General features: G+C 40.5%; 1 protein-coding gene across 1 annotated transcript; it reads right to left on the bottom strand.

Annotated features, from left to right (window-relative positions):
• Positions 1-455: 455 nt before the first annotated feature.
• Positions 456-21,029, bottom strand: MRPS35 (mitochondrial ribosomal protein S35). Its single transcript, XM_062615578.1, has 8 exons — positions 20,859-21,029; positions 19,197-19,240; positions 18,261-18,428; positions 17,806-17,866; positions 16,532-16,671; positions 10,467-10,576; positions 9,781-9,850; positions 456-962 (listed from the first exon to the last, which is right to left on the bottom strand). Exons 1-8 carry the CDS (start codon positions 21,004-21,006, stop codon positions 684-686), a joined length of 1,020 nt encoding a protein of 339 aa, XP_062471562.1. The 5' UTR covers positions 21,007-21,029; the 3' UTR covers positions 456-683.
• Positions 21,030-21,335: the final 306 nt, after the last annotated feature.

Below are 21,335 nucleotides of genomic sequence, written 5' to 3' on the forward strand. Positions count from 1 at the left end.
TACTCTGGCATCCTGACTATAACTGCTAGTTCACCTTCCCACAACCATCCCATATACTACCTTAATTTTTTCCATCATTTTAGAGACAGGTATTTTTACTTAGGGTATTTTTTCGCCTTTACAATGACAACCAAGAGAACCTCACACTGTTCAGAGTGCTTCAACACCTCTCCAAGAGTTAAGCTACTTAGGCAGTATTATCTTCATTTTACAGACAGGGAGAACAGAGAGAAAAATGACTGACATTTGAAAAGCATTTAGAAAATTTAGAGTTCTTAACTTTCAGACTCTAAATTAATGAACTAGGAACCTAAGTAATTTCATTGGTTTTGACATGTTGCTCTAAGTTATATGCCAAAAGCAGTTGTGTGAGAAGTCAGTATGTGATTAAGCTGCGGTCTGAACCAGGATCTCCAAAACTAAGAAAGCACAGAATAGAATGTTCAAGTCACCAATAAGACTCAAAACATACTTTATTCAAAGAACAGAATTCATGGACAAGACAATTATGTTTACAAGAAAGTCCAGTGGTAAAGAAAAACCTGATTACTATTGAAATTAACTTTTCATAAAGTTTCGTATTTTTGATTAAGGCTCTGGATAAATACATAACCATATCATACTGAAATATTAACCTAGTAGTTTAATACTTCCGTAACAATCAGGTGTACCTGCAGAGTCTCTCATGGTAATGCTTGTATATTCAATAGTTTCTTCACAGATTCCTTATACTGAGACATGTTATTTTCTGTTTCACCTTCATTTTTAAGTGCAATTACGGAGTTTCTGTAATTTTTAACCACTTCTGATGCAAGAAGCTCTTCCTTAGTTACACTACTGACATTCTCTGAGGCTTTTATTCGAAGTAGGGTATCCAAGGCATTTTTCTGAGAGCGGCTATTTTCCCAAATATACTCTTCCATGTCTTCCTCAGCCTTCTCACTCTCCCATGTCTCGGTTTTCTGAAAGAAAATATACATTGTCTTAAAAACTATTCAAGACTGAAACAAAGCTACAATAATTGGAGGAAACTTATCTCTATACCAATTCACTTTAAAAATAACGTTCGTCATGGAACATATTTCCCCTCTGAAGTACAGAGGCTTGTAACTGAAGCCTCAAAGTTCAAAAGGTGCCTGTATGCCATACATTTTCTGTGCAGAATTAGTTTCTTTCCTCCCACTTAGCAAGTTCTTTATGTATCTGGCAAACATAACTAGATGAGTCAGAATAGGAAAAAAACCTTATAGACTAGACATGATGAATAACAACAAATCATCTAAAAGTAATAATTTTAAATTACCCTAAATGCTCAAGCTTTGGAAGTAGCCACCTAGCTATTACGTTCCTAGCATATCATTTTCATACATTTACACTGGCTAGAAGATGCAACTCAAGACAGCTCATATCGAGTAACCAATGATGAGGGACAGCAATCGTTCATTGTTTGGGAAATGTTTTAATTGTGACTTGTCTGGAAAAGCACCACCAATCAATCTATTTCCTCTTCCTGCAAAACAAACTGCTCCTCGAAAGAAGCTCTGTCTGCAAGGCACTAATTTTTACCTGATCAGTAATAGCAGACAGGATACTGGGGTTATTTAATCTGGGTAAGAGAAGACTCAAGGGGGGACCTTATTGCTCTCTACAAATACTTGAAAGGCGGATGGAGCAAGCTGGGGGTTGGTCTCTTTTCCCAAGTAAGGAGTGATAGGATAAGAAGTGACAGCCTCAAGCTGCACCAGGGGAGGTTTAGACTGGATAACAGGAACAATTTCTTCACTGAAAGGGTGCTCAGGCATTGGACCAGGCTGCCCAGGGGAGTGGTGGTATCACCATTCCTGAAAGTGTTCAAAAACCATATATATATGAGGCCCTTAGTGACATAGTTTAGTGGTGGACTTGGCACTGCTGGAGGAACAGTTGGACTTGATGATGTTAAAGCTCTTTTCCAACTGAGCTGATTCTATGATTCTTTGAGAAGTTGAACACAGAACACATCAACCCAGTTCCTGTAAATACTTGGCTTCTGCAGCTGCTCTTCATAAATTTTGTGTATTTAATTTTTACTGTACTTTATTAAATAAATATGCTTTGTAGATATATCTGTATTTTTATATAACGTAGACTGTATATTTATTTGCATATTTATAACTATTTAGTACTTTACTGGTGTAAACAGAGTATCCTTATTTCAACTATATAAGAATCACGATTTGAAATAGTTCTGGTGCTCATGTTTTTCTTACAGTTGCAGAAATCATATCTAAATAAAAATTACGTGTGTCCTGGAGTAATCATTTATATCATATGGATAGATGGATTTTATTTTTTAAAATCCCCTTCCAGAAAGGGCTCTGAAGTAAATTTTCAGCTAGACTATGCAGAGTCCAAAGAGACCTGGCAATCATGAGAGGGATGGGTTTCTTTCTGCTTTGGTTTTATGGGAGTGGGTTTGGGGGTTGTTTTTCATTTAAAATACTCTGTCTACTAGTAACAAGGATGCTGCAGTCAAACCACAATATTTAATAACCTTTAATTGAGACCCAGGGTTAATTTTTTTCATACACACCTGTGTGCTTGGGTGTCTCTATGTGAATTTAAAAATACTTTAACAAATGCTGCATACTGCACCTGGTAAACAGAATCACTTGTCTTTTAAATCTCCAAGTCCAAATGTTTAGTCAGAAACAGTGATTAACACTGCTAAAAGGCTCATATGACTGACATTAAAGCCTGGACATAATAGAACACAGAAGTGAAAGAACCTCATTCAATATTTAGAGAGGGAAAAAATAAAGGACAGCCTGTATTGCTGAAACAGTAGTGGAACAAGTGGGTATAGCAGAGTATCCCTTGTACTTTTGAAAAATACTGCAATTCAGTGTGGAGATTTAGATAGTTTTAAATTAACTACATCATCCTGGTTTACATATCCCTTGTTTATGTACATAATGGCTATCCACAACATTTTCTTCCTAAACTCCAAAAGGATTTTAAAGCAAAAACTTCTCTCATAGGGATAGGGTTTCTCAAAAGTAAGGGAATATGGGTGTTGCTCCTGGTCACTCTCTGGACCAAACTCATGATGAAGTTCAAACAAAAGATCACTGTGAGACTTTTAAACACCTTTAAGTTATAGTAGAGATAGAAACTAATTACAGTTTCGACACCACGTTTATCTCTTCAGGAAAAGCCTTCTCTGTACACATTAACTTACAGGATTTTGGAGATGCATGCTGATAAACAGATTAAGATTTCCCTCTCTCTTTTGCGTGATACAGAGTAAGGTTTTAAAGGAGGTCAAAGAATCTCTTCAGTATTTCTTTCTTGGAATCCTTCCCAGTAGAATGGCGTGTCAAAACTGATCTTAAAAGCTGACTTCTGGGGAAAATGAGGCAGGAAGGGATTTGACAGTAGGGGGAGATTTCAAAATCCATTCCTCTGCCCTGCTACAAAAAGCTAGTATCCGTTGCTGCAATGTTGGTGGCCATGCCTCAAAATGAAAAGTTATCCTACTGTACACAAGTCCAGACATACATCACAAACAGGAAACTGAACAGAAACCAGATATGTGCAAACTGACTGTTATTGAGCAAAACTTAAATACCTTTCCAACCAGATTTACTGCAAGAAAAAAAATAAATCTGGAACTATATATTCATTTGAGAAAGCACTGTAGGTAGACAAGCACCTATGAACTGAATAGGGGAAATGTTACAAGTGTTGTAGACATTATTTAAAGTATTATGAAGAAAAACAATGAGACAATGTAAGAAACTTCAAAAATGAGTCTTCATCACTCAGTTTTGTTATTTGCCCCCTGCAGATTTAAAATGCTACTGAACACTGCACAAAGTGTCTTACAAATGAGAACGTGTCTGTGAAAAAGGGAGTACAAGTGTGCCATTGTGTGACATTTTTCTAGAACCCCCACTTACTGAATGAGGTTAGAAATCAATAAAGTATTTTTCTTCAATGAATTCACTTAAAATGATTGTTTCATTCTACCACATGTAAGACACAATCTCAGAAAGTATTAACCAACCTGGCTGAAGATACACTAAGCTGATAATTTCAACTGTTTCTCGTATCAAAACTTTCAGTAAGATCTGAGGAGGTGGGAAAAAAACCCCAACAAAATCACCAGAAAACTTTTCATATATAGTCAAAGAAACTAAACCTATTACTAAAGAGGCACGGAAGATTTTTTTTTTCTTTTTTATACTTCCAAATGCAAATAGAATTTTTTTTTAACGTCATAAACCACGTAAGGATTTGTTTCAAATAAAACCTTTTATGCTGCAGTTTAAGCCAGTTATTTTGTAAGGTTTACAAGCCTTTATAATGTTTAATCTGAAGTGCTGACACAGTATAAATCAGTCCTCTGCTGTTTCTTTGGGGAAAAACGTATTTTAACTAGAATTTGTAAGTGGCACACAAAAATCTTCAAGGCAATTAAAAACATTACTCATAAGTCAATTTCCTTGTCAATGGTTTGACCACTTAAAAAATTAATGCTGTTTATGTTTAGCAAGACCAAGTATTTCAGTGTTTGTTTTGCTGTTTTGTTTTTTTTTTTCAGGAGAAGCAAAGTCCTTTAAGTTGCAAGTCAGATTTCAAACTCTATAGAGCCTGGAATAAACACAGCAACAGCACAGGGTAGATAGATCCTCTAGAGCATCAGGGTGTCACAAGAAATACTGTGAAGACTAAACATTCCAGTAAGGTACAAATGCAAAACAGAAAGGAGAACAGGCAGAGAAGAAAAAGCTTTGCCTCAAAAAATATTGAAGAAAGAGATGCTGTCGTACTTAATGATAGTCACAGGCTTAATCTCTAGTTCTGTCACAATTTAAGGGTCCTCAGAGGTCAACATCATCTAGATTACCTTTTTATAAATTAAGGACAGCACCCCACTTCTCTGGCCGAAGTGGCTGCATGTACTTTCTAGAAAATCCAGGCTTCTGACAGTCATTTGTAAGGTATTTCTCTAACTCAGTCTGTAAGATTCTGATCTTATGGAGTGTTTTGTTACGCCCGATAAGACTTCGTTTCACTCTGACATTTAGACTGAAAATTAAACACCTGTAAAAAACTGTATTTATGCTTCAAAAAGATGTCTTCTCAAGCAACTAGAAATATGGGCTTGAACACAAGGTACTGCACAAAACCTACTATAGTCTGAAATTCTACAAAGACAATTTTTAAATCAACCTTTTCCTTCACTGTTTTATCCTTTGTGGTTCCAGGCAACCATATAAAAAAAAAGTTTAACCTTTTTTCACTACAATGCAGACTGCCTGTCAGCAAAACTTTTCCCTTTGATTTTATATGTTTGAATTCAGATCACCAGAGAATATTTATTAAATTTAACATCTACTGTGCCACTTAGCTTTATCTCTTCTGACTCGCATTAATGATGAAGCCTTGGGTTGTCAGTTTTTGAGCACTGGTGAGTGCAAAATGAAATTTAATACATACTTCAAAACAAAGTATATATTACAACATTTCCAGACCACCCTTACTTCAGCCTCAGTTTGTTATTTAAACCATATATAATGACATGCTGAGAAAGAACGCTATTGTAGGAAGGGCATAATTATATCACATACTTCATTATTCTAAGATCTCAAAGTCAGGAGATTTACACTAAGCAGTCTTCAGTTATACTAAAAGGTGCCCAGAGCTCTACATCTTTCTATCCCAGGTACATGCTCTGATCACTTGGCTACAGCCCTCCTTTTCATTCAATGAACCTTGAATTTTCTGCTGCCCAGGGAGAATTGCTTCAGCAAGACTTCATATTTTCTCCTTCCACCCCCTATCCTAACCAATGTGTCACAACATCATGGGTGTTCAGAACATAAAGTATACTTTTGAAACCTAAGTAGCCAGAGACCTGCTTAGGTTTCAGAAGTGGACTTGTACCCTTTCACATATTTTAGGCTGAATTACAAGGTAAAATGCTGTGGGGAAAACTGCAAAATTCTACTGTTACAAAGTTCTACTGACACAACCTGAAGTGAAAAAAGAAATATGCTTACTCGTAATGGTTTAAAATGACTGTAGATGAAAAAAAGAGAAAACAATTTAAGTGCTGACTGGTCTAGAGAGAAGCTACATAATGTATTTTGGGCTTATCACCAATGGATATGCAAAAATATTCATTGAGCTGCATGCATACACAGACTCCCCACCCCAGCAGTGCCTTGCAGTTGAATGCTCTACTTAGAAAGGAATGCAAAAGAAATGTGGGACAGTTCCCTCAAATTCATTCTAACTGCACAGCTTTGGGGTTCACAGATAAATTCTACTCAAGTCTCTAGTGCCACTCTGTCCATTCTTCAGGTCTACTTCAACTTCCCTGTCATTTCATTTCAAGTACTATTAACGCCTACAATTTAAACACAATGCAAAGAGATGTACCCAGAACACCCTTTGGCTATTAACTGTACACATTCAGCAGCCATTTTCCACATATCCCTACTTCTATATTCCTTCCTTTTTACTGTTTTTAAATCTTGATTCTTTTTTACCAGACTCCCATAACCATATTACTGGAAAAAGCAAGAGTTCAGAAGTGTGTACAGCATTACTCCACGGTTATTCTTGGTATGTTAGATTAGACTTTTTACTTCAAGAAACACACTGGAGAACAGCTTGCAACTTTTATCCCTTTTATAAGCAGTGTAAATGATTTTCCTTCCTGGGAAATTAACTTCCTGCTCCACTTGTTTCTCCTTTCTGCTTTCAACTTGTAACAGAACTTTTACTTTTTAGCGATAAGCTATTAATCTGAGGAGTCTGAAGAAATCAGTTCATGATCTTTTTAACCACTTGAGGGCAGCAAACTCTTACTTTTTAAACACCACTTAATACATAAAAATACATTCAGGTTTAGAAGATGCTACAGCATTCAAGAAGCACCATGGTTTAAAGACTGGCGAAATACAAGAGATTAAGTTGCTGTTTAACAATCTACCTAGTATTCATTGATTAAACAAATCCAGGCACAATCCTAAAGGATAATTTGAAAGGAATCACAGAAAAAGTCCAAAGAAGGTAAACCCAATCCTTACCATATTGCACAAGTCAGATTATCTACTGAACACATTCTAAACCCAAATAGAACACAAATATTTGATTAATAATCTGAAAACAGGATGCAACAGACTCCTGAACTACTTGGATGCTCCAGTTTGTAAGTAATAAAATTATACATCACTAGCAATTAAAATATAATTACACTTGAAACTACACTTCCTGATTTATAACTGCATACAGTTTTTTCTTTTATATATTCACATCTTCACTGGTTCACAAAATTTAGTAATCCATTATTAAGATAGATCATAGAGTTATGCCACATGTAAGAGAAACAGGCAAACTTTTCAGGAGTGAGGACAAAATTTACATGCAGTCAGCTTTTCTTTCACTTAGCAAGAATGGAACACCGCCCTCATCTTTTTCTTGAATTCCATCATGCACATGCATTAAGACAATGTGGCATTACTCTGCTGGGAAAGTTATCAAATCTTGCAATCAGTTGTGTAAAAAGTATTGATGTTACTGACTACACGGAAGGCCACTTCCCATCCATCCCCCTCCAGCATTAAAGTTTGCACAAATTAAAATAAACCATACATTGCTTGCTTATGGCTTACAACATGTATCAGACTATCTTTCAGCAAGTTATTACAAGGCATTGCCACTGATCATGGGAAAAACAGACCAAACAAGCAAACAAAAACCACACAACACAAAACATGTCAGACAAAATTAAAAAATCATGTCTCAGGAGACCATTAAGTTTTCATTGAAATCAAAGACAATTACAAATGATCAATGAACTCATTAAATATTAACATGGAAGTTGAAAGGTGACAAAAGGGCAAGAGACTTGTGCATATTCAATACACATTGAACATGCACACAGCAATATCACATAGCCGTGTCTTCCATCACTAAGTAATGCCAGAGCAAAGGACAGATGTGGTGTTCATCTGGAATTAATAAAGCAAGCAATGTATAGCTCTCTTGTCATTGCTTAATACTGGAAACTGATCTGGCATTAATATAAAATTTGTAATGCAATGTAATGCTGTTTGGGAGAAAAATATCCATGCGAACAAAGCACTTGAAATCTCAAGTAAATATAGCTTTTAAGATGTTAGTACAACCTGAATTTAATTTGATGCATTCTACAATTACAAAATGTATCCTTCAAGGCAACTTCCAGTGAAACAGAAATATAGCTCATTCTCCTTATGTTTTTTTTATGTTATCACTGCAAAAATCAAAATCAAGAACACTAAAATTCACAAAAATGCTAAATATGGAGATTTAATTAAAATACTATAGAACAACTGGAAACAGGAAGAGTTAATTTTAGTAGCTAGTCATCTAAAACTTAGTTAAAAGAATACTTCTGTGGAAATATACAGATGATGAAGGCTTTCACTGTCTGTCTCCGTGTGTCACTAATGAAGTATTATTATATAAATATTATATATAAATATCTAATGTGACTAATAAAGCATTACATTTAAGCAAAGTCAATTTATCCAAAATATAACTATGGGGTTTCAACAGTACTTTCATTTTGGACTGCTATCCTGTCTTCTGTTAAAAATGGCTGTAAAATTGTGGAAGGCAACACTTACAACCACCACGATTAACCACAAAAATACAGGAGACAAATCTGAAGAACTCACTGTAAGAAAAAGATCTGTGGTCTAAAGATATCTTATTATATTTAGAGGACCAAAGAACTGCAGTAAACTATCAATGAACTGGAGTAATATCTAACATTTACAATGGATATTTCACATGCATAACCATTTAACAAAAACTACTGGAAAAAATTCCAAACACATCATATCTGGAATGATTACAGAAAAGTTTACATTACACTTGCCTTGACAAAAATATTTACCTAAAGAGTTACAAGAATTTTATGTATTTGTTAGGACACTAACTCAGATGTAATGAAATCCTAAGAATAACAGAAGTGTGGGAGGATGTCCCATTTCTGAGCAAAAGTGAGCTCAGAAAAGCAGCCCTTCCTTACTTCTTCCAGCTTGAGGGAAGAGCATTTAAGAAGCAGAATACTTCCAAGTTACAGCCACGATTACTGCAGCTTAGGAAAAGCCCAAGACAAATTCTAATTAACAGATAAGAGTTTGGAATCAGGCAAAATGTAGATACTGTGCTGTTAGCTTTCATAGCTTTAAAGCTGGTAATACACCCCTCTGCTTCTTTGGAATAGACTTGTTTTCATCCTCTAAAACTGTCCCTGCTGAAAATGCATAGATGACATGATAATCACAGAGTACACCATTTCTCTGGATACACTTAATTTATATTTGAATATTGTGCATAGGCAGCCCGACATGCCGGGTATATTTAGGAATCCTGAGAATTAAGGCATTTGCTGTTAGGCTCAGGGTCAGTTTTAGACTCGTTGTGAGAACAAAGTATTGGGAAAGAATCTCATACTAAGGTCAAAAATTAGAGAACTTCTGAAAATAGGCAAACTATGCATACAAACAGGATAGCATTTGAGAAGTTAAAAAATAATGTACCCTAAGCTGACTGGGGAATTGAGATTCAAACATAAGCAACTTAGCTTGGCTAAATCTGAAGAAAAGTGAGGTGGAAGAGGAAAAAAAATCTAAGATAACTTACTTGAAGCTGCACACAGTCATGGAACTTTTTATAACGGATGAGAGAGCATGCATGCGCATTAGAGAGCAAGAGTTATCCACAATTGCTTACCCAGGATTCATGGTACAAAACTGTGAGGAGGTGTATGCCATAATCATAGTTCTGTCTTCTTAGTGGACACCTGAAAGTTCAAAAACAAAGCTAGTCTTTCTGAAATCAAGCCACTGTAGCATACTTTTGAATGAAATGTTAACATTAAAATTTCTGAGTTTCAATGTAGGAAGCTTAGGAAGTTTGTGTTTGATTCACATGCATTTCTGAATTATACATAAACAAGAATAACATAATGAAGGCATGAGTATTAAGAACAAAGAAGAACAGGTATCTGCAAGTCAGCAGGAAAGTGTACAACATGCAAGAGTTTACAATCTTCAGGAAACATTAAAAACCTGTTTGCCCTCTGTGCCAAAGTGGAATCCAACATAAGGGAGCCTGAACTCCCTTAAAAAAAGATTATTTTTTTCCCCCAGATCTGAATGAAGGAGCATGACTGGTGAAAACAGCTATGAAATACAGTTCAGAACAGACCTAGCCAACATTTTAAGATGAAAAGTTTCAGGTGTCAATGTAGCTGTAAGTCAAAACGTGATCACCAGTAAATTTTGTTGGGCTAAGACACAGTCCTGTAAAAACAGTGTTTTTTTTTAAAATTAGTAATCAAAACCTTTTGCTGAGAAAACACCCAGCCCCTTCTATACTGTGACTACAGGCATGTTCTTTCCTTCTTGTAACCGTACCTGTCTGTTGTAATTGTGAGGGTATCTGTATCCTTACAGTACCGCTCTCCTACAAGTTTAACAAGCTTCTTCTTTGCATGGTCATCCAAATTCAAGTTTGAAAGTTTAACCTTCAAGCACAAGAGAAAACACCTTTAATTACTGAATAAATCCAATCTTTGCACCCGGAAAATATCTTGAGATAGTTAGACACATCTTTGATCAAGAACAATTAAATACGCATTTGCAGAATTTCTTCTGATTGCATCACATCCAAAGTATTAACACCAGGCAAGTATAATATGAATATTCAAAACAATAAATTTCTTTTCATCCAAATGTCAGAGTGGCTGAGGGAGAATATTTCTACTCAAACTTTTTTTTCAGAGCAAAAAAAAGAGCTGTCAGTTCAGTCTGTAGCTGTATTGCATATTTACATGTACTTCACACAGAAAAAATAAATCCTTAATTGCTTTTTTCTCCCAAATACAGATCAGTAAAGTTAATACTAAGATAAACCAAAGATCTTTATTACAAGCATCCAAAAGAGAAAGACACCAATTCAATAGACATCAAATCAGAAACCTCAAAACAATTACTGGGAGTTAATTAGAAGTATGCAAAGATGCACACAGATGACAACAGAATGCTGATCAAACAATAATGTGAAAGGCTTGTCTTCTGTTCCAATAGCAGGAAACCCACAAACACAAGATAAACAACAAAGGACTATTATTATTTAAAAAACATCCTCCCCCCTTCAAAACAAACCAAAAAAAACCCCCACAAAACCACAACAAACCCACTAAGTTAGTCTGACACTAGTTTCTGTGTGCAATAATGACTATGACAAGTAAAACAAGCTGGTTTTAACTATCTGCTTACATAATAGTAAATAAGAAGGCTGAGGACTTTAACAGTCTAAATATACACGGAATTGGAAATGTGAGTTTCAATTAAGTAAGAGTTGCTGAGGAATATTAAAAACATGAAGACCTAATAGTAGTCTCTTACTAATTTGCATACAAATTTGTGGAACCTTGCTCTTGGACCATAGATCGGAATTAGGAGACAAACCCAGAAAGGCTAAACTCTGGTATGCAATGACTACAAGGGGATGGTGAAGTTATTGCTAACAGTGGTGTGAAATGTCTATTTAAGTCAATGACAGACTATACTAAATTTCAGCCCCAAAGGTGTCACAACATAAAGGGAAAGCAGAGACTCCTACAGACAAAATGAACTACTACAGCTCAAAGTCGCCATGATTAGATGTATTATACACACACAGTTACACAGTATGCTAGAGACTGGAAGGGACCTCAAAAGATCATCTAGTCCAATCCCCCTGCCAGAGCAGGAACACCTAGATAATGTTACACAGGAATGTCTCCAGGGAAGGAGACTCCACAACCTCCCTGGGCAGCCTGTTCCAGTGTTCTGTCACCCTCACTGAGAAGAAGTTTCTTCTCAAGTTTAAGTGGAACCTCTTGTGTTCCAGTTTGTACCCATTACCCCTTGTCCTATCATTGTTTGCCACTGAGTAGAGCCTGGGTCCATCCTCATAACACTCCCCTTTTATATATTTATATACACTAATAAGGTCACCCCTCAGTCTCCTCTTCTCTAAACTATAGAGACGCAGCTCCCTCAGTCTTTCCTCATAAGGGAGATGCACCACTCCCTTAACCATCTTAGTTGCCCTGCGCTGGACTCCCTCCAGCAGGTCCCTGTCCTTCTTGAACTGAGGGGCCCAGAACTGGACACAATATTCCAGATGCGGTCTCAGCAGGGCAGAGTAGAGGGGAAGGAGGACCTCTCTCGACCTACTAACCACCCCCCTTCTAATACACCCCAGGATGCCATTGGCCTTCTTGGCCACAAGGGTACAGTGTTGACTCATGGTCATCCTGTCGTCCCACTAGGACCCCCAGGTCTCTCTCCCCTACACTGCTCTCTAGCAGGTCGTTCCCCAACCTATACTGGAACCTGGGGTTGTTCCTACCCAGATGCAGGACTCTACACTTTCCCTTGTTATATTTCATCAAGTTATTCCCTGCCCAACTCTCCAGCCTGTCCAGGTCTCGCTGGATGGCAGCACAGCCTTCTGGCGTGTCAGCCACTCCTCCCAGCTTAGTGTCATCAGCAAACTTGCTGATAGTACACTCAATTCCCTCATCTAAATCGTTGATGAATATATTAAATAATACCGGTCCCAGTACTGACCCTTGAGGCACTCCACTAGTTACAGGCCTCCAACGGACTCCGCCCCATAGACTACAACTCTCTGGCTTCTCTCCTTCAGCCAGTTCGCAGTTCACCTCACTACCTGATCATCCAGACCACACTTCCTCAATTTAGCTGTGAGGATGCTGTGGGAGACTGTGTTAAATGCTTTGCTGAAGTCAAGGTGGACCACATCCACCGCTCTGCCATCATCCATCCACCATGTTATTTCCTCATAAAAGGCTAAGAGATTGGTCAAACATGATTTCCCCTTGGTGAAGCCATGTTGACTGCCCCTCATAACCCTTTTACCCTTGATATGCCTTAAGATGGCACCAAGGATAAGGCGTTCCATCACTTTCCCAGGGATGGAGGTGAGGCTGACCGGTCTATAGTTACCCGGGTCCTCCTTCTTGCCCTTTTTGAAGACTGGAGTGACATTTGCTTTCCTCCAGTCCCCGGGAACCTCTCCCATTTCCCAAGACTTGGGAAAGATGATGGAGAGCGGTCTAGCAATGACTTCCGCCAGTTCCCTCAGCACCCGCAGGTGCATCCCATCTGGACCCATGGATTTATGGATGTCCAGATTGCTCAACTGGTCTCTAACCCATTCCTCATCGACTAAGGCAAACCGCTCCGTTGACCTGACTTTGTCTAAGGTCTCAGGGGTACAGGGCTCTTGAGGACTGCCTGCAGCAGAGTAGACAGACAAAGAAGGCATTCAGTAACTCTGCCATCTCTATATCTTCTGTCACCAGGGCACCCATCCCGTTCATCAGTGGGCCTACATTGCCTCTGGTGTTAGTTTTATCTGCCATGTATTTGAAAAAGCTCTTTTTGCTGTCCTTGACCCTTCTCGCCAGGTTTAATTCTAAGGAGGCCTTAGTCCTCCTAGCTGCCTTCCTACATCCTCTAGCAGCAGCCTTATATTCCTCCCAAGTGGCCAGCCCCTCCTTCCATGACCTGTAAACTCTCCTCTTCCACTTGAGCATACCCAGCAATTCCCTATTTAGCCACGCAGGTCTCCTGGCCCTCTTCCTTGACTTCCTACGTGTCGGGATGCTCCGATCTTGAGCACGGAAAAAGCAATCCCTGAATGCCAACCAATTATCTTGGGCCCCTTTACCTTCAAACAGCCTTGCCCATGGGATTTCCCCTAGCAATTGCTTGAAAAGGCCAAAGTTTGCCCTGCTAAAGTCCAGGGTTGCAATTCTACTTGCTATTCTACTGGTCCTACCACACAAGATCCTGAACTCCACCACCTCGTGGTCACTGCAACCAAGGCAGCCCTCAACCCTTACTGCTTCGACCAGATCCTCCTTGTTAGTGAGGATGAGATCCAGCAGCGCTCCTCTCCTGGTTGGCTCATCCACCATTTGCAGGAGGAAGTTATCATCCATACACTGGAGGAACCTCCTGGACTGCGGCTGGGTTGCTGAGTGGTCCTTCCAGCAAACATCACGGAAGTTAAAATCCCCCACGACGACCACAGCCTGTGACTGTGAGGCCGCTCTCAGCTGCCTGTAGAAGGCCTCGTCAACTTCCTCACCCTGATCTGGTGGTCTGTAACAGACACCCACAACAGTATCGCCCCTGCCAGCCTGCCCCTTAATTCTCACCCACAGACTCTCAACTCGCTCGTCATCTGTCCCTGGACAGAACTCGGTGCATTGTAGTTGCTCCCGTACATAAAGAACAACCCCACCACCCTTCCTGGCTGGCCTGTCTTTCCTGAAAAGGACATAGCCCTCCATGACTATATTCCAGTCATGTGAGCTGCCCCACCACGTCTCTGTAATTGCCACCAGATCATAGTCTCCTGACTTAACACAGGTTTCTAACTCCCCCTGCTTATTTCCCATGCTGCGCACATTGGTGTACACACATTCCAGTGAGCGAGCTGAGCACACCGATTTCACCCTAGGATTATAGGAGGCCTCCCAGTCTTCATCAATTCTGGAGCGCTGCCCCACTGGGGCAAGCCCAGCTACAACCCCATCCCCCTTCGAATCTAGTTTAAAGCTCTCCAAATGAGCCCTGCTAATTCGTGCCCCAGCATCCTTTTGCCTCTGCAAGATAAACCTTTCCCACTTGTCACTGTCCAGACTGGTGCCCTATAAAAACAGCCGTTATCAAAGAATCCAAAGCCCTGCCTGTAGCACCAGTCTCGAAGCCAATCGTTTATGGACTGAATTTTCCCATTCCGTCCCACATCATCAGTGGAAGATGGAAGGAGTGAGGAGAAGATCACTTGAGCCCCAGACTCTTTCACCATCCGCCCCAAGGCCCTGTAGTCTTTCTTCATCCCCCCCAGACTGCGGGAAGCAGCTTCCCCCTCACCTGTCTGGAAGACCAGCAGCGGGTAGTAGTCTGTTGGGTGCACCAGGTTGGGGAGCGCCCTAGTGATATCCCTGATCCAGGCTCCAGGCAGACTACACACTTCCCTATGATGAGGGTCAACTCTGCATATCGGGCCCTCTGTTCCTCTCAGAAGGGAATCCCTACTACAATGACCCTTCTTTCTTTCTTATCAGAGGCAGTCTTGAGGTGCAAAGTCGACCACCTTTTCCTATGTGGCCTTGTAGGCTGGCCTTGCACCACATTCTCACCTACCTCTCCTTCAAGATCCAGGGCCTCAAACCTATTACGGAGGGACACCTGGGGAAGCAGGGCAGGAAGGGGGGAGGGTTTCCCATGACGCTGAACTGGGACTCGCTTCCAGCCCTCATTGTCTTTTTGGTCCCCTACCTCTGCGCAACAGCTACAGGGCAGGGGGTGTCCCGGGCTATCCCCCTCTGCCTGAGAAGGCAGGGGGTTCTTCCCCTTTTGGGGGGTATCTCCCTGGAACTGTTCCAACTGGCACGCCAGGGAGTTGTTCCACCAGTTGTTCTCCCTTTCACACTCCCTGATGGTCCTCAGCGTCTCAACCTCCTCCTTAAGTTTTGCAAACCAGGCTAAGCAGATCTTCTACCTGCTCACACCTCACGCAGGTAGAATGCTGTCCTCCCTCCCCCGGCAGCAGCAGGCTCTGGCACTCCCTGCATCCAGAGACCTGAACAGCCAGTTTGGGACGGGGTCTCTGTCTGAGTTGCTACAGTCTTCTTACTGCAAGCTCTAGTGTTATGAGCATATGGTATCATGCAGTATTTTAACTTACATACTGACAGAGTAAGAACCCAGCTATCACTGACCACACATCTTGAAAACATGTTTAACTATGCAGCACAATCCTATCTTTACTACCATGAGGGCAGGCAAGCACTGGAACAGCTTGACCAGAGAGGCTGTGCCACCTCCAACCCTGCAAGTTTTCAAGATGCAACCGGATGAAGTCCCAGGTAACCTGGTTGGATCTCACACCCATCTTACTTTGAGCAGAAGGTCAGACTGGAAAACTCCTGAGCTCCCTTCCAGCCTCAAGTATCCCATGATCCTATGATTAGAAGGCTGCCTCTCCTACTGCACACACGCTGATGCCTGGAGGCTTGCCAACTCAATACATACTAATAGTACCACATTCATATGACCCATTTTTCAATACCTGTGCACTTCTAGAGTCTATAAATTAGGAATGAAAGAGTCTAAGCAAGACATTGAGTACAAAGGCACTTACAGACCCTTCTATAAAGATTCTTCAGAAGCTACAATATTTTGTTTATATATCAGAGCTTAGTCTTCACTTATAAACACACATCCATAATCTTACAACCTCAGTTCTAACATGCTTAAGGAAATCCACTGGTTTTTATTCAGACATTCAGTAAACCATTTCCCTCATTTCCTTACAACACATCATACTTGCACTAAGGTTCTGGGGAAAAAAAAAGGCTGTTAGGCTTTTTACCAAAAATACTACTTACTCTTAAAGTCACCACTCTTGCTTTGGGATTACGAATAGATGTCCCTGAAGACACATAATCTGTTGTTTCAATTTCAATAGGAAAATGCTGTTCACATTTCTCATCACTGTCCAAAGCACTTGGCCATTCAGTGCAGAAATCTGCATAATAAAGAGAAAACACTCTAATACCTGTTGGCTTGTTTGAGAATTTTGCAAATTTATTGCAATGCATCTTTTAAAAAGTTCTATTTATAGAAACTGTATTCATTTAGCTAATGTCAGAGTCTCTGCTAAACTTGCTCCAGTATTTCAATGTCTTTCTTTGTACTGGATTCCCCAAAATAGGACACAATACTCCAGGTGCAGTCTCACAATTGCCAAATAGAATCACAGAATGATTCAGGTTGGAAGGGACCTTCAGGATCACCAAGACCAACCCCCTGCCATAGGCAAGGACATCTTTCACTATATCAGGCTGCTCAAGGCTATCCAACATGGCCTTGAATAGATCCAATGATGAGGCACCCACAGCTTCTCTAGGTAAGCTCTTCCAATGTCAACACCGTCATTGTAAAAAATGCCTTCCTTATGCCCAATCTAAATATCTACTCTCTCCCAGCTTAAAATCATTGCCCTCTGCCCCGTCACCACAGGCCTGGGTAAAAAGCCTCTCCCCATCTTTCTTATAAGTCCCCTTTATATACTTAAAGGCAATAATAAGGTTCCCCCAGAGCCTTCTCTTCTCCATGCTGAACAACCCCAGCTTTCTCAGCCTTTCTTCACAGGAGAGATGTTCCACCCCTCTGGTCATCTGTGTGGCCCTCCTCTAGCAGGTCCACATCCTTCTTGTACTGGGGATCTCAGAACTGGATGCAATGCTCACGAGAGGGAAAAGAATTACTTTCCTGAATATGGTGACTACACTCTTGTTAATAAAATCCAGTATGTAGTTAGATTCCCTTGCCACAAGGGCACACAACTGACTCATGTTCAATTTTCAAATACCCACAAGGCTCTTCCACAATGCTTCTTTCTAGCTGTTTGCCCCCATCCCATGCTTGTACTGTTACTCCATTACAGGTGTAGGACTCTATACAGCAACAAGCAAGCATACAACACTATCCAAAACCTGACAAATAACCAGCTTCAGAGGTGGACCACGTCTCACCTTCTATTTCATTGCACATAGTTACCTTTTCCATGGTCTTAAAATTCTGAGAGATGATTTTTAAAAACAGTAAAAATAACAAACAAACAAACAAACAAAAACCCAACAACAAACCAAAACCTCACCTTTAAGAGCTGCACAGTGTTTCTTAATTGCAGGAGGAGTAAGATGCAAAAAATTGGGAATCTGAAACAGACATATTAAGAGTTACCAAAATAATAGCTCTTTGTCTGTTTATAAATAAAGGGGCATTACTGAAACCTGATTATACTTTCAACTTTTGTTAAGGCAGTAGAATACCCTTAATAAAATATTCAGGTAAGAAGACTATTCTCCAGCCCAATTTAACAAAAGACTTAAGCTAGCCCCATTACAAAGGTACAGGCATGATAGTCGTAAATAAGTTTCCTGATGTGGTTCATTAATTACACTTGTATTTGTTACCATTTATTATAGAAATTAAGAGTATTATCCTATTTAATAAAAGAAAACAGTATCCAATACAAATATTCCAATCAAGGCAACGCAGTCTTAGTGAATAATAATAAAAGTTAGCACATACCAATAACATATGTCTTACCTTCAAAAGTTCTAAGTTGCCTTCTTTTGGTGGAGGTACTCCTCTCTTCACCGGGTAACCCATTCGAATTGGGAGAGGCACAGAGGCAGGTTTAAACACAGCTGCTGTTGGATAAACACTGGTCCAGTCCTGATCAACAGCCATCTTCTCAGTTCTGGGAGGTATATGCTAATAAATTGGAAATTATAAAAGTCTGATGGGAGACACTTTTTTTTGAGACAAAGCAGAAGCAACACATGGCCCCAATTATTTCAGGAATAAATTTCCATAGCTAGAAATTTCAAGACACCTTTACATCAAAAGTTAGTATTCATCTGTAAAGAAATTTTTAAAAGACAGCCTAGGCAGCAGGTCTTTCCCAATCTTCAACTGCATTTTACTTCAGAAATGCTTAGAAAGAAGTACATTTAGTATGTCCCAGGCCCACTTTCACTATTTGCTTTTAAAAATCATACCTAATACACTACTTTTAAAATTTTTATGTGGAATAAATAAGAAAATTCCTAGTGATTAAATATTCAGGTATGAATTTTAATTCTACTTTTAAAAAACAATTTCACTTATGCACAAAACTAGATGTCTTAGTTATGCCAGAAAACAAGCACTACAAATCCTGTAAACTCAAACTAAAACCAACATTAAAATGTCTGATTTTATTTTAAATGCAACTTTAACTTACTTTTAAGACTTGCAGTAAAAAGTGTTAATACAGACTAACTGTTAGCTTGTTACTGTTAATGGTTTTGCCTTTATAAGAACATGGAGTGAAAACAGCTGGGACATTCAAGAAGCCAAGTGCTGGCTCTGGGATAATCACAGTGGATTGTTTCACCAGGCTGTGACTGCAGAAGGGGTTCCTATACAAACTGTTAAGACATACAGCTTAGAAAACTTTTTCAAACACCTCAATTAAGTGCAAACAGTTTCAGTGCTTACTGATCTTATGAACTGTTGTGTCCTGCCTCTTCTCCTTGCTAAAGCTGAAAAAAAAGAAAAACATTTTCAATACAAACTGTTATACTCTAATTTAAACACTTTCAGACATCTCCCTTCTAAAAAAAGCCCAAACAACACCAAAACAATGTGGCCTTTATAATACTCAGACAAACAAAGGTGGATCTGATTATATTTTCAAGTATCCTGTTTCAACTTGGGATTTGTTTGGTTTTTAATTATTGCTACATTACAATACAGTATGTATTCAGCAAAAAACACTGAACAGGATTTGGAAGTGGATGTTTGGGTTCTTTCTGCCCCATTAATCTGACTTCCACACCTACCCCACATAAGCCTTTGAAAGGCTTGTGAATTTCAGTTATTTTGTTTTCCTTGTCTAAGTACTTTATAGATATAGTTCTGTTTCTCCTCTTTTTCCTATATACAAATCTAAACTGAAGAATACATATGGCGCTCTTCAACAAGTAATACACAAGCATTCTTTTACCCCTTTATCTGTTGGTTTTTGCAATGCTTTCACAAACAGACACACTTCATCATATCAATCTCATTATTTCTGTTACAAACACCTACAATTTCAGGGCAGGAGACATTTTACTTCTGCAGTGCCACATCCTCCAACATCAAACATCTCTTACAGATTACTTACAGATCCTTTCTGCCCACCCACCCTTGGGAAGAATGTTGCTACAACCCTGGCAAACAAGTTTCCATTTGACCTCAGAACCTCCTGAAGCTCCAGTCTGAGGCCAGGCATGACATCAAATGTTTAACATGAGTGCACATCCCATAACAAACTGAAATTCTTGTTTGCAATACCTAAAACCAGGCAATATGCTGCAGGTCCACCGTAATCCTGAGTGTCCACCTCTGAAGCCCCCAACGTAAGACCTGTTGGAGTGACTCCAGAGAAGGCCACAAAGATGCTTCAAGGGCTACAGCACTTCCCCTATGGAGACAGGCTGAGAGAGCTGGAGTTTTCCAGCCTGGGAAAACCTCATAGCAGCTTCCAGTGCCTAAAGGGGGGTTGCAAAAAATTTGGAGAGGCCCTTTTTTACAAGACTGTGTGAAACAGGACAAGGGCAAACAGCTTTAACCTGGCAGAAGGGAGATTTAGATTAGATATTAGGAAAAAATTCTTCACTATGAGGGTGGTGAGGCCCTGGCACAGGTTGCCCAAAGAAGCTGTGGCTGCCCCATCCCTGGCAGTGTTCAAGGCCAGGCTGGATGGGGCTTTAAGCAACCTGGTCTAGTGGAAGGTGTCCCTGTCTGTAGCAGGGGGTTGGAACTGGATGATCTTCAAGGTCCATTCCAGCCCAAAACAGTCTGTGATTCTATGATCCTTTGAATCTAGCAGTGTCTAGCAAACATCAAGTTGCTTACTTCTGTCTTCAGACTATTCACATTTGCACTGCCAAAATTCATAACCTTTATCACAAAAGACTTCAAAGATAAAATAAACCCCCTCCTGCAAATATTTGCAAACAAAACGCCTTAATCAGAGCGGCCTGTAGCCGGGAAGGAAGGAGGGCCACAGGCCTGAGCTCGCCGCCCGCTCCCGGAACCCTCCTACCCCGGAGCCCCCAGCCCCATACGGCTGCACCCCTGCCGTCACTACAACGTACGCCTGGTTGCTCTCACCTTCCCCCTGCTGTCCTTCCTTACCGCTCACCGCAGGCGCGGAGGAATAAGCCGCGGCCGCGAAGCGAGACGCGACCACAGCCAGCCCGCGGCACCGGGATAGCACAACCCAGCAACCACCTAAAGCCGCGCCACTGACAGGCGCCATCTTGGGAATTGCCGCACACAGGCTCCCCCCACAGCCAACCTCTCGTCACGATGGTAGCCGGCTCGGGCCACACCAGCTGGAAAAGCGAACGGGAGCAGTTCCCCGCCCTCAAGGAGGATGGGAGTGGAGCGTGCTGCGGTCAGCGAGGGAAGGGGAGTCTGGACCCCAGAGAGGCTCCAGGGGCGGGACGAAACTATGGGAGTGAGCTTACGACCCCAGAGAGCGGGCTGTAGGGTCGTGGTTGGCTCTTGTGTGGTGCCTCCGCCATCTTAGTGCGTGTAGCTCCCGCCCCGGCGGGGGGTGCCCGGCGGATTGCAGGCTGTGGCCGG

This window comes from Pezoporus occidentalis, unplaced genomic scaffold (genome assembly GCF_034315485.1).
Source record: "Pezoporus occidentalis ecotype Australia unplaced genomic scaffold, CSIRO_AGI_Poc_V1 ctg182, whole genome shotgun sequence".
NCBI lineage: Eukaryota > Metazoa > Chordata > Aves > Psittaciformes > Psittacidae > Pezoporus > Pezoporus occidentalis.

Bases quoted from the DNA above. Each gene is read 5' to 3' on its own strand.
- MRPS35 (XM_062615578.1), bottom strand. From the start codon at position 21,006: ATGGCGCCTGTCAGTGGCGCGGCTTTAGGTGGTTGCTGGGTTGTGCTA. The intron at 9,851-10,466 runs GTACGGTTACAA...TTGAACTTTCAG, and splicing joins CTCACAATTACAACAGACAG to GTGTCCACTAAGAAGACAGA. The intron at 963-9,780 runs GTAAGCAATTGT...ATTTTCTTTCAG, and splicing joins TTTTGTACCATGAATCCTGG to AAAACCGAGACATGGGAGAG.